Source organism: Pan paniscus, chromosome 7 (assembly GCF_029289425.2).
Source record: "Pan paniscus chromosome 7, NHGRI_mPanPan1-v2.0_pri, whole genome shotgun sequence".
NCBI lineage: Eukaryota > Metazoa > Chordata > Mammalia > Primates > Hominidae > Pan > Pan paniscus.
This window is the reverse complement of record NC_073256.2, coordinates 47,714,338-47,728,612: the sequence shown is the minus strand read 5'-3', so window position 1 is coordinate 47,728,612 and position 14,275 is coordinate 47,714,338. Positions and strand designations below refer to the sequence as shown.

At 40.2% G+C, this 14,275-nt stretch overlaps 1 protein-coding gene across 5 annotated transcripts in view; it reads left to right on the top strand.

The window, feature by feature from the left end:
* Positions 1-14,275, top strand: part of KIF13B (kinesin family member 13B) — a 194,405-nt gene that overhangs the window by 80,583 nt on the left and 99,547 nt on the right. For all 5 annotated transcript variants that reach the window (XM_063606685.1, XM_034965908.3, XM_034965909.3 and 2 more), the window contains exons 7-10: positions 642-729; positions 2,416-2,550; positions 5,083-5,195; positions 6,483-6,594. In XM_063606685.1, the coding sequence (XP_063462755.1) occupies positions 642-729; positions 2,416-2,550; positions 5,083-5,195; positions 6,483-6,594 (448 nt within the window). The remainder of the gene's footprint in view (positions 1-641; positions 730-2,415; positions 2,551-5,082; positions 5,196-6,482; positions 6,595-14,275) is intronic.

Sequence of the window (14,275 nt, the reverse complement as noted above, 5' to 3'; positions counted from 1 at the left end):
TTATTGGGTTTATTAGTTCCTTCTTTGCTAAGAGGGGTTTTCTTTTTTAAAAAAAAACGTAATGAATATTTAATTTTAATTTTATTGAATCTTTTTTCATGCGTTTATTGAAATGATCATACTTCCCTCCTCCGCCCCCTTAAGCTGTCAATGTGATTAAAGCGCATGGATCTTTTTTCCAATGGTGGGTAGCCTAGAAGCCCTGAGATAAGCCCAGTTTTGTATTTTGAAATCATTAGACTCAGTTTACTGTCTTTCGTTTGTCTTTCTTCATGACTGAGACTGGTCTGTAGTTTTCCTTTCTCGCACAGTTAACATTTACTGAGTTTCTGCTCTTTGTACCACATTCTCTGTAAGACAAATAGATTGTTCATATTTATTTGACTCTGCATTCTTTGTAGTAAGTAAATAGACATCCCACAATATACCCTTTTGAGTGATGTGATATTTAATCACATTATGAAGTTTTCTTCGCAGTGAAGATTTTAAAGTTTGGTTTAAATTCTTCTGGGATCAAGTCAGTTGGTTTTACTTATTTGGGGTCTTTCTTGGATTCATTGTATATTTTTATGGAGCAGAGCTGAGTCCTTTTTAAAAATAGGCTATTGTTAAAAAATCATTTCTTTGTTTTTCATGAACAGAAGCCGTCAGACGTTGAAAGTCAGAGAGCATAGTGTGTTGGGACCTTATGTCGACGGACTTTCTAAACTGGCTGTCACAAGCTACAAGGTAACAACATCCTGTATGTGAACTATTTAAATTTAGTGTAGTAGGGTGGGGCTCTTTTTTTTCTTGGCTTAATTTGTTATTTTTAAAAATTGCATATATAATAGCATCACTTAATAAATCACTTTACAAAAATCCTAAAAATGAGATAGTTGATCACAGACAAGCGAATAAATATAGACTAAATAGGATGAGGCTTTTAAATGAAAAGTTATCAGACTTAGTGAATCTAAAGTGGGTTTGGAATCAATCTAGAAAATTGTGAATTTTATCTTTTGTTGTTGTTTTCCCATTCTGGGACCTACTTTTACTTCCTTTTGCAGTTAATGTTTTTACTTTGAGGCTTTTTATGTATCATGTTGAATTTTTTTGTAAACATTCTTCTTCTTCTAATAGAAAATTGTGATTTTCAGTTTTTGATGATGTGTGTCAGTTAGGATTGTGTTCAGTTGCACATAACATTAAAAAAATGTATCAGAGTTACTTGAAACATGGATTATTATCTGTTTTGTCCATTATATATTCTCAGTGTCTGAAAAGTACCTGGCCTATGGTAGGTGCTTTCAGTATACATTTGAAAGTGTGAATGAATGGTGATTGAAACAAGGCTTTTCAAGGAAAAGAAATATGGAGGTAGACTCTCCAGGCCTGGTATGGTGGCCCCAAATGTGTTATTAGGGACCTAGATTCCTTCCAGTGGTCAACACAGAGAGGTGTGGTAATGTCCTTATTCCCATAGTTCAAGATGGCTCTTAGAACCAACACGAGATAGCATGCCTACTCCCTTAAGGAGAATTCCCAGATGGCGTATTTTAATTTTAAATCTTATTCACTAAAATGTCATGAGGCCAGAGTGAGCTGCAAGGGCATCTGGGAAATGTAGTCTCTTAGCTCGGCCATATGTGCCACGTTGAAGATTGGGCTGCCCTACTGGAAAGAAGTGAAGACTGGGTAATGGGAAGCATCTAGTCGACTTTCGCACATACATTTTTCTCACTCCTCATTAAGATCCTTGTAAGGCAGATGGGTGTCATAGCTCTGCATTGTTATTAATGCAGTTAAAATCCAGGTTGGTTAACTGTTTTAGAGCTTATAACATTAAAAAAAAAAAAAAAGAAAATCCCTTGACCTTCCTATTGTATTTTGTTGTTTCTCTTTTTTAGTAATAGTAGCAACCAAGTGGTAAGTCAATGCAGAAAATTAGTCTCTTGAGGTTCTCATTTTTAAAACCAGGTCTGCTAAGATAGTGGTAGTCGGTGATATGCCTGTATGAAGCGACAAATGGCACAAGTTATTTAAGTTATTTGTGTTGCTTATTTGTATAATCTAATTTAACAATAAATTTGTATTGCTTCTGTATTAAAGAAACTACGTTTTTTCAAATTTCTATATTAGATGAGGGTTGGTGTGGCATACTTGTTCATCTTGTGTGACCAAAGGTGTAGCTTCTGAACTTTGAGTCAAGGCTGCCACCTCTGTACCTGTAGCAAATGATGTACTTTGAAAGTTTTCAGAGACAGTATTGGCTATTGTACTCCATGGGGCTCAATATTCATTGAGAAACAAAATGTTAACTCCAAATGTTGTTGACTAAGTAGCAAAACTTGTAATGAATTTTGTAGTGTAGCAGGATTTTAGTGTGTATTACACAAGTAATGAAACGTGGGTCTATGACTTGTTTCCACTTAGGATATTGAGTCGTTGATGTCTGAGGGTAACAAATCTCGCACAGTTGCTGCAACCAACATGAACGAGGAGAGTAGCCGATCCCATGCAGTTTTCAAAATCACCCTCACACATACTCTCTACGATGTGAAGTCTGGGGTAGGTGTTCAGATGCATGACCTGTTTTTATATTTCTAAAGTGGATTGTGGTTTTATTTTTTTCCTCTTCAGGTGTTAGATGAATTAAAGTCCTGGCTAGACTTGTGTATCAATGAGGACTCTGGACAAGAAACAGAAGCTCCTCTAGGTCAATAGAAAGGGATGTCATGTAGGGAAGCAGGTGATTCCAGGGTTGTTGGGACATCTGAGGAGGACCAGGTTCTAGACTGCCTCTCGAGGAATAACTTTCTGAACAGCACACATCTGGCTACCGGGGTGGTGACACCTCTGAGGACACCTCTAGAACTCTGTGTTCCAGGCATACCCATAGCTGTGATCCAGGAAGCAGGAATAGAGAAGTTGCTTCTGTCCATGCTGCTGCCTCGTAGCACCCTGGAACCTGGAGAATGTGCTTGCATTTCCCCAGTCCCGCTGCCAGCAGAAAGAGCCAGAAAGGGGCAGCAGGCAGCCTCTGCTCTGCTTTTGCGTTCCAGCCTCTAGCAGGTGTATCCTGAGCCTGGGTGGCCAGGGAGTCTGAGAAATGTGGGTTTAAGCTTCCCGCCCACTCCCACTAAAGGAAGGTGGAGCAGAAGTTAAGTGCACCAATGGCCCACTGTCTGCCCCAGCAGTTTTTGAGTTTTAAACTGTGACGGCTAACTGCGTGAGCCAATGGTAATGCTCTCGCTTGCCCAGGCTCTGTGCCTCACACCTGTAATCCCAGCACTTTGGGAGGCCAAGGCAGGAGGATTGCTTGAGCCCAGGAGTTGGAGAACAGCCTGGTAACATAATGAGACTCCATTTCTACAGAATATTTGAAAATTAGCAAGGTGTGGGTGGTTCATGCCCATAGACCTAGTGACTAGGGAGGCTGAGGTGGGAGGATTGGTTGAGCCCAGGAGCTTGAGACTGCAGTGAGCTATGATTGCCCCACTGCCCTGGGCAACAGAGCAAGACTCTGTCTCAAAAAAAAAAAAAAAAAAAAATTCTAGCTGATTTAGCAGAGGTTCTTTTGCAGTGTTGCCTTCTGTGAAACACTATTAGAAGGAATAAATGACACTGGGGCAATTGTACTATAAAATCACTTGCTTTTGTGGAATAACTTTTTGAGTGTTTGGTTTTGAATCTAGTGAAGAGTAAACCCAGTCAGAGATAAACATGCTTCTGCTGCATTGCAAACTTCTCTGTTGCCTAGTATATTTGCGTTTTCCCTCTTTTTATGTGAATTTTACGTATTTTATTATGATGCCTACCCCCTAGTGTGTCCATTTTAAATACCAGAAGGTAAAATAATCACCCTGGCAAAGTGCTATATTTTGGCAGGATTTTCATCTGCTGAAAGCATATTTTTCTCCTTTTACCATCACAGCAAGATTAGTGTAACAACAAAAAGTTCTTTGTTTCTTATTTCCTTTTCAGCATAAAACAAAAAACATACTGAAGACTTTTTTTTTTTTTTTTTAACTAAAAGTACTTTTGATTTGGGACGCTGAATATCCTTTTGTTAACAGCATGTTTATTTATGGAAATAAATGTCTATTTTAAAGGAAAGCTTTAAAAATGATTCAGTCTATAGATTTTGGTGTTGGTTTCCTACATTCCTTATATTGCTATCGAAGTACGAAGTATGTTACATGTATGTGCTTGATAAGAAAACACTTTTGATAAAGATATCTATGTATCTGTATGTATATAATATCTTAATTAGAAAAAGATGTAAATCTAATAACACCTGACATGAAATGGAATTATATATGAATAAGATGTAAATGTTACAAAATGTTTTGAGATTTTGAGGGGTTCTTCTGTTGTATAAAGGTCAGATTATTTTTTTATGTCAGAATTGCTAGTGTTTTGTCTCAGGATTATTGATAAATATCCATGAAATTTTAAACAGTTTCCAATAATAGTAAAATTTAAGTCTTATAAGTACTTTTGTATTACTGCTCTGGAAATTTCATTGGGCACCCTTCAAAATGGCCCATTTTGGAGGCACTGTTTTCCTGAGATAATTAGCTTTCATCCTGGCTGGATTAGTAGAGTTTTATAAATTTTCTGTGTCTCCACCGTTAGACTGTACAGTTTTCTTACAGTGTGTTATAGCAGCACAAAATAATTTTGAAGTAACAGTAAATACTTTTAATCAAAGGTTTAGATCATAACCCATTTGGTTGTGACAGAACTGCTTTTTGTATTGTTTTTTAAGAGACAGGGTCTCACTGTGTCGCTCAGGTTGGAATGCAGAGGTGCAATCATAGCTCACTGTAGCCTGGAACTTCTGGGCTCAAGTGATCTCCCACCTCAGTTTCCCAAGTAGCTGGGACTATAGGCACACGCCACCATGGCCAGCTATTTTTATTTATTTTTATTTTTTTGTGGAGACAGGATTTTGCTGTGTTGCCCAGGCTGTTTTTGAAATCCTGGGCTCAGGTGATCCTCCTTCCTTGTCCTCCCAAAGTGCTGGGATTACTGGCATGAGCCACCACACCTGGCCCTGTGTTCCTGTTGATGAGTATTGATTGATTTCCTTTGTAGACATCTGGAGAGAAAGTGGGCAAACTCAGCCTGGTGGATTTAGCTGGCAGTGAACGAGCAACGAAGACAGGCGCTGCAGGGGACAGGCTGAAGGAAGGGAGCAACATTAACAAGTAAGTGCTCTCGAAGCTTATTTTTATTGCTTTATTTATTTAATAGTCAATAGGGGAACATCTGTGGTTATTAAAATATTAAGGTGATTTGGAATTTTTTTCTGTTTATTTTCAATGGGCCTGGGCTCATTTTAGGTTTTGTTGAGATGCCTGATGGGGCTGAAGAGTACAGCCTCAGTCAGGTCAGAGTTTCTCAGCAGTGGCCCTATTGCTGTTTTGGGTCAGGTAATTCTTTTCATGGGAGGGGTGATGCTGTGCTTTGTAGAGTGTCTAGCCGCATCCCTGGCTTCTCCCCACTAGATGGCGATAGTAGCTGCCACCTCTTCCCCCACCCCCAGGTGTGTCAACCCAAACTCACTTTCAACAACCATGGCTGTTCCCTGTGGGGGTATAGTCACCCTCCAGTTGAGAACCACTGGTCTAAGCTATAGAGAGGATCAAAGCTAATTGGTCTCTCAGAGTGGAACTGTTGATCTTGACCTGTGTGTTGCTCTTTGGACAAACATGTACTAACCATGTTGAGCTTTTCCTTTACTAAACACTGTCATGCTTGTCCAAGTCCAAGAAGCTAAGACTTTATGAAGTAATATTTTGTTTACCAGTTCCTTCATGTGGGCTCATTTTAGGTTTTGTTGAGGTGCTTGATGGGGCTGAAGAGCACAGCCTCAGTCAGGTCAGGGTTTCTCAGCAGTGGCCCTATTGCTGTTTTGGGTCAGGTAATTCTTTTCATGGGAGGGGTGATCCTGTGCTACGAATAATATGAAGTAATATTTTGTTTATCAGTTCCTTCATATGGACTTCACATTTTCTCCCTCAAGCCAAATTGTTAGCTCATTATGGGTAGGAAGTTTTTCTGTCCTTGGCTCCCAGAAGGACACATAGGAGTCATAAAGAAACCAAATGGAGATGATAAAACACTGTCACCCAGATGCTATCCTATTATTGAATCTCATATATACAGTTTTTGCTTTGTACTATGGTTTAATTATTGTGTTTCTGGCTTCCTTTCTTAAAGATACATGGTTTTGGTGTTATATTGACCTGAAGATTTATAGCTCACATTTTTATGTACTACAAAATATTAGGCTAAGCATTTTTATTGCTTATAGTAGTATTGGGGGAAAATAACTATTTTGAGTTGTGTGCTTTTGAACTGAGCGGCAAAATGCTGACAGGGTGCTGCTCACATGCAGGTACAAGGACATCTTAGTGTTCAATCTTTGTGCTAAAATGTGACATTTGATATATTTCATTTTTGTAACTATTTTGGTTTGTTGCACCATGCAGGTCCCTCACAACCCTCGGTCTGGTTATCTCAGCTCTTGCAGATCAGAGTGCTGGCAAAAACAAGAATAAATTTGTTCCATATCGTGACTCAGTTCTCACTTGGCTGCTCAAAGTAAGTTTGTTTTTTTTCCCTTCCTGGCATACTTTTGGTGGTTGGCAAGAAGGAAGAAAAAATAGTAGACTGTTAATCCCTTCCAGGTATCATTTCCTCTATCGGTGTGCAAATGTATAATTATTAGGCTCTTATGGTAATGACATTTTTGATGGAATAAACATAGGTTTTTTCCTAGCAATTCACATCCCAGCTTACTAGAACCTGGATGTGGTGGGGTCGCTGGACGCACACGGAATCACACGATTGCTTCTGGAGATTTAGGGGAGTAGAGAAAGGGCCTCCTGCTAATCTGACCACTGTGTGAGTCATGGAGGAGGAGCCTCCGCTGGCCTCACACTCAGCTGGGCCACCCTGGCCTTCCACAGACTCCTTTTGTTGGGCTAACATTTTGGACCTTGTTTTCTGTTTAACTTTGGGACAGTCAGACCTTGGTTTCTGTTTAGCTTTACTCATGATGCCTTTAATTTGCTTTTGGCTTCTTAAAGATGTTGTTAGAGGCTGCAGAGTAGGGCACACAGTCATTCATTCATTCATTCATTCATTGATTCAGTATGAACAAGAGCAATGGAAGTGAGAAAGAAGAAAGCCAATGTGCGGTGGTAGGAGGAGAACGTAGCCTCCATTTTAAAACAGAGGAAAACAGAGGGCGCTTCTTGCCCTCTCTGGCTCGTAAGGGAGATAAGATGTGCACACACAATATTAGAACATGAGTTTGTGATAGATCCATGACAGAGATGGTGATAACATGTAATAGGAGTCTGGTGAAAAAAGAGAGACTTATTTCCAGCTTCCTCTAGCCTTCCAGAGCCCCTTTAGTCTTCATAAGGTGGTGTGGTGAGTTGGATATCGGACTGGGAATTAGAGGGTATAAGTTGCAGTGACAATTTAACCCATTTATAGAGGTGTCACCTCACTAAATCCTTTAATACTCTTTTTTTTCTATTTTTAAAATGGAGAAATAATTTTATGTGCCCTGTTTAATTTTGTGATGTTTTATTTTCTTATTGATCAAGAATTTGTTGAACACCTGGCATGCGTTGCATTAGGGGTTAAACATACTAAGATGAGTTCAACACGGGCCGCCCCAGTAGCTTAGTAGAGGACATAGTTACTGATTTAGTCCATAGCATGTTTAGAAAAAGGCCTTTGTGAAATGAAGTAGGGGTTTCTTCTGGTTTCCTCCTCCTCTCAAGAGTTAACCAGTATTCAACTTTTTAATTCAAAACTCTGCACACTATTTGAATATCTTTTGTTAAAATAAAACATTCTTTACGTAAATGTCAGTGTGTTCTCTCTTAAATGTAATGCTAAAATTCAGTAAATTTTCCACAGTAGAATATCAGGTCCATTACTTCCTTTGGCCAAAATGCAGGACTGTTAGAAATTTAAACAAAAGTGTAAACAAATCGTGATAATTAAAACTGCTTGTAAAAGTTCGTCAAACAACCTCACAAACATCAGATAGTAAGAGATAATTATTAGGAACAAAATTAAAACACCTTGGCCCACCATAAAGACAATTCTAACCTTGTCTTTTAAAATAGAACATTATTATTCAGATATTGTTACTTGAATCCTGACGTCAGCTTACATAACTAAATACCTCAAGTGCTTTTACCCTAAAAAAAAAAAATTTACTTTTCTTTCCTGTCTCAAATAGCATAAGAACTTCTGCTTCTGTAAGACTAACAAAAATGTTTTGTAGTTTTTTTTCTGTAATTAGAAAAACAAGCAAACTGCAAAATTCAAGACTTTGGAGGATGAATATAATTATTCTTTTTCATAAAAGCCATTAAAATCATAGAGTAAATAGGTTTCTTTAAAAAATTAGTGAACAAACTTGCAGTTATATAGGATATTAAGTCTAGAGATCAAATGGGCAGTCTAAGGACTATAGTTAATAACATTGTATTGTATATAAAAAAATTTGCTAAAAGTATATTTTAGGTGCTCTTATCACAAAAGATAACCATGTAAGGTGATGGATGTGTTCATTTGTTTGAATGTAGTAATCAATTATATTACTATGTTTACATATATCAAACGTGCTCTATACCTTAAACATATGTATTTAAAAAAATTTTGTTTTAAATCGTTTTATTACCAAATGAATTTTTTTTTTTTTTTGAGACGGAGCCTCACTCTGTTGCCCAGGCTGGAGTGTAGTGGCGCAGTCTCGGCTCACTGCAACTTCCACCTCCTGGTTCAAGCGATTCTTCTGCCTCAGCCTCCCGAGTAGCTGGGATTACAGGTGCGCACCACCACACCTGGCTACTTTTTGTATTTTTAGTAGAGACAGGGTTTCGCCATGTTGACCAGGCTGGTCTTGAACTCCTGACCTCAAGTGATCCACCCACCTCAGCCTCCTGAAGTGCCGGGATTACAGGCATGAGCCACTGCGACTGGCCAGGAATTTGTTTTTTTTAGTAGAAGAAGTCTTTTTTTTTTTGGAGACAGGGTCTCTCTGTTGTCCAGGCTAGAGTGCAGTTGTGCAGTCATAACTCACTACAGTCTGGAACTCCTGGACTCAAGTGATCCTCCCATATCAGCCTCCTTTAGTAGTTGGGACTACACCACCATGCCTAGCAATTTTTTTTTTTTAATTTTTAGTAGAGATGAGGTCTTGCTATGTTGCCCAGGCTGGTCTTGAACTCCTGGCCTTGAGCATCCTCCTGCCTCGGCCTCTCAAAGTGCCAGGATTACAGTTGTGAGTCACCATGCCTGGCCTGTAGAAGAAATCTTGATAAGATACTTCTTCAAACTTTCCACAGAAACATTTCCTGATCATATATTGTCCTTGTTTCAGTGTTGCTACTTGAGTCCATTTAAAACAACAAATATCTTTTGTTGGCCGGGCATGGTGGCTAATGCCTATAATCCCAGCACTTTGGGATGCCTAGGTGGGAGGATCAGCTGAGGTCAGGAGTTCGAGACCAGCTTGGCCAACATGGTGAAATCGCATCTCTACTAAAAATAACAAAATTAGCTGGGTGTGGTGGTGCATGCCTGTAATCCCAGCTACTCAGGAGGCTGAGGCAGGAGAATGGCTTGAACCTGGGAGTCGGAGGTTGCATTGAGCTGATATCATGCCATTGCATTCCAGCCTGGTGACAGAGCAAGACAACCCTCTCAAAAAAAAAAAAAAAAAGCACCAAAAAACAAGAAATATCTTTTGTTAACTTAATCGACATAGTGAAAATGGCACGGGTAATCACTGAGTGGCTTCATTGGCCTGGAGGCAAGAGCACCTGTTGCAGGAGTATCTGGTGCCATGCCAAGGGCTTCATGGGTATCGTCTCCTTTCCTTCTCAGAAGGGAAAGGGTGGTGTTCCCAGTGGTCAGATGACACGGAGGGTGCAGAGCTAATGAATGGCAGGATCGGGATTGGAATCATCACTGACTTGACTGTGCAGCTGTTTTTGCCAAGGCTGTGCTCTTCTTATCAAAGGTTAATTTTCATTAGAAGGATACTCACTTCATATTACCAGTCCTTGATAGAAAATAATGAAAAAAACTGTTCATAGTACTTGAACTTGAAGAATGAAACCATAACATTTTTTAAAAGGTCACTTAATCTGCTGTTTACTTAATTTAGGTTATCATTGCAACTTTCATGTATTAAAAATAACTCATGTGTTTGCTGAATATTTGTCATTATCTTTTTCCTTAAAAATGTATGTGATTGGCCGGGCGTGGTGGCTCACACCTGTAATCCCTGCACTCTGGGAGGCCAAGGCAGGCGGGTCACGAGGTCAGGAGATTGAGACCATCCTGGCTAACATGGTGAAACCTCGTCTCTACTAAAAAATACAAAAAAATTAGCCGGGCTTGGTGGCGGGCGCCTGTAGTCCCAGCTACTCGGGAGGCTGAGGCAGGAGAATGGTGTGAACCTGGGAGGAGGAGCTTGCAGTGAGCCGAGATCACGCCACTGCACTCCGGCCTGGGCGATGGAGTGAGACTCCATCTCAAAAAAAAAAAAAAGAAAAGAAAAGAAAATATATGTGATCTGGCTGGGCATGGGGCTCACTGAGGCCTGTAATCCTAGCACTTTGGGGGGCCGAGGTGGACAGATCACCTGAGGCCAGGAGTTTGAGACCAGCCTGGCCAACATGGTGAAACCCCATCTCTACTAAAAATACAGAAATGAGCTGGGAGTAGTGGTGTGCACCTGTAATCCCAGTTACCTGGGAGGCTGAGGCAGGAGAATCAATTGTACCCAGGAGGTAGAGGTTGCAGTGAGCCAAGACCATGCCACTGCACTCCAGCCTGGGTGACAGAGTGAGACTCCATCTCAAAAAAAAAAAAAAGAAGAAAAAAAATTATATGATTTTTTTTTAACGTCATTTGGACTTCACAGAAGATCGTAAATAGGGGCATTTTTTTTTTTTTCGCAAAACATGTTCCAGAGCTTAAGCAGTTTTCCCAGAGCTCTCTCCAAATTGGTTGAAATGGAGATCCTTTTCCTTTAAAGTGGGTTTTAGGTCCCTGTTGCTTTTTCCTTCTTAAATTCTTAGTCTGACTCACCCAGATGCTAGTTTGACATGGGCATACTTCCTGTATTCTTCAACATAATTTCCATTGAACTTGTACAATTGCCCATCTTCTATAACATTTTCAGTTTCACAGCGTCTTTTTTTTTCTGCCTCATATTTGCGTTGTAATTGTGTTGTGCTCTTAATGTGTGTAACATCTGAGAATGAGAGAAGCTGTGGCTTTTCTTGGTGATTTGGTCCAGGATAGATGTGAGTGCTCTTCTCCCAGGGAGGATGGAACAACCATTAAATGAGGGTTACGCATTCGCTGAGTCGTCACTGGGGAACTATTTCATATTAAGATGATTTTTGGTCCTCTGAATAACCATCTAAATGTGGGCCTCTTAACGTGAAGTAACTTCTGGTAGTGAGTGCTCAGATAATGAGTATCTTTCTAATTCATCTCCCTCTTTTCGTTCCTACTGCCACCTCCCTAATGAAGGCCACTTTTCATCTGTCGCCTGGATGACAGTCATTTCCCTCGAGCTTTCTTAGTCCAGTCCTTTCTCCATGGTTAGGTTGCAACATCTTTCTACATTAATACTTTTAACCCTCAGTCTTTTCAGTAACTGTCTATAGGCCCTTAGGATAAAGTCCAAGTTCCTTTTTTTTCTTTTTTGTATAAACAGGGTCTCACTATGTTGGCCAGGCTGGTGTTGAACTTCTGGACTCAAGTGATCCTCCTGCCTTGGCCTCCCAAAGTGCTGGGATTACAGGCGTGAGCCGCTGCGCCCAGCCATAGAGTCCAAATTCTTTAATGGCGTGTGACTTACAAGGTCCTTTATGAGCTGACCCCCTTTACTTTTTTTATTGTTCATCTTGTGCTTCTTGGTGTTACAAATTCCAGCTAAGTGATGAGTGTTGTCTTGCCTCTAGGACTTTACTCTTGTTCCACTTGGAACATGCTTTCCCCTCCCATCTCTTCAGTCTCTCCTCCCTCCTCTCCCCTCTCCCTTTACCTGGGTGATGCTTCTCTATCTTTGGGTCTCAAGTGTCACTTTCTGTGAGAGTCTTCCTTAACCTTTCAAGATTTGGCTCTCTGCTGTTTGTTTTAGACCATATTGTATTTATCTCTATCATCTTAGTCCTTGTTATATAGTATTACTTACCAGCATCCTCCCTAGTGGTGAACTCCAGGAAGAGTCGAGTGAATGAGTAATTTCAGCTCTGTTCTGAATCAGCTCTGTGACCTTTGAAAAGTCTGTCGTTTTCCTGGGTCTCACTTTCTCATCTGTAAAATGAAATAATTGGATTAATATGTCTTCACAGAGTTCTTTCAGCTTTTAAAAATTCTGACTTCCAAAATTAAATTCTTTCCTATGACTATTTAATTTGCTGTTGCCACCTTTGAAACAAACCTCATCTGATTTGCCTAAACAGTTAAAGAGTAAACAAGACACTTTCTACTTTCTCCTTGAATGAGTGCCAGTTCTTTTGTTGTGATTTCCTTTTTGCTGATGGCATGAGGTCATTTTTAACATAAGGGTATTGTTGCTCCATGAACAAGGGCTTTTAAAATATCAAGCATTTGTTGTTTGCCAGGTTTCCTTTTCTCAGCATAAATTGGAGCACAATATACATGCTTTTCTCCTTTGGTAGTTATCGTTACAAATCCTCTTTCAGCTGAGAGCATTTGCTGTTCACGTGGGCTGACAGTGTGCAGTGGTTCTCAGAGGACAACGCGATGCTGCCAGTGAACCAAACGGTGATGAGATTGAATTCCTGTGCTTTCGTTATATCACATTTGAATTTCATTCATGTTCATGGGACTCTTCATGAATTTTTTCTGGAAGTTGCCAAATCTGGAGCACCAGCTATGTGAGATTAATGTCTAGGAGTGAAGAGCAAAGCAAACAGTCATGGCTTTTACCTCCTAAAGTCCAAATTAGTTATAGTTCTTCCCATATCATGCATTAAATTATATTTTCTTCAACAATATAATTATGTTTTCTGTGGAAAACCAAACTTTCACTGGTATATGAATAAGGGACATATTGTCTGTGATCATATTGACCTTTTAGTAACACCTTAGGAATCATTTTGTTTCTGAAACTAGGGCAAGATAATTTGGAAAGATGTCAGGTCACCTTATTTAATCTTCAGGCCTGAACTTTCTCTGTGTTACCAAATGTGTATTGTGGGCAGCTGTGGGGGAGTGGAAATCATGTTGGACTTGAAGGCAGAGTCTAACCGGGCTAGGATATTGTTCAACTTACCAGTTCTAGATTTTTAGGCAGAGTGCAAGATTTAACCTTCATTGTCCGAACAAACCTGTTTTCTCACCGATAAAACCAGGCTCTGTGATAAATCGAACTCACAAAAGGTGGAGACCTAGGTAAAGTGTGTGCACAAAGACTGGGGAAATCACAGATTGTTCCAACGCATTTTCGTTGTAATAAGATTGGAAAAGCCTTTTATTTTCAAAAGCAGTTTTCCATAGGTTAATGCTGCCCCAAAGTAGAGTTAGCTTTCTTATGCTCTAGTGAGTTTCCCATTACCGGCCCATTGGAGTGTTCCCTCTAATCTTGAGAGTCTGTCATTCAGTGACATTCTGTTCCTAAAAAGAGTATATTCAATCTTTTTGTTTGTTTGCTTTGATGATTTGTCTCAGCCTGGGTTGGTATCCTAATATATGAGTAGTTATCTATTGATTGTAACAGATTACCCCCAGAATGGAACAGCTGCAAACAAGTCATTTATTGTCTCAGGGTTTCCATAGATCAGGACTCCGGGTGCGTGTGGCTTAATGACGTGGCTCTAGCCGGGTTGTTTCACATGGATGTAATTAAAGTGTTGGGGATGGGGGGCTGCCGTCATCATCATCTCAAGGCATGACCGGTGTGGGGAGGTGTCTGCTCACTTACATGGTTGTCAGCAGGGTCCAGAAGATCGGCTTCCAAACTCGTGCCTGTGGGCCTCTCTTCATAGGGCCGCCTCACTTCATGGCAGCCCGTTTCCCCCAGAGTGAAAGAAAACACCCAAGACAGAAGCCACCATCTTCTTTGAATCTACCCTTAGACATGCCATCACTTTAATTCCTTGGAGACCGATGAATAAGTCCTGGCCACCCTCAAGGGAAGCGGAGAGTACTAGGGTGTGGGCGCCAGGAGGTCGCCTGCATAGGCAGCCTTGTCTGTGGTGCAGCA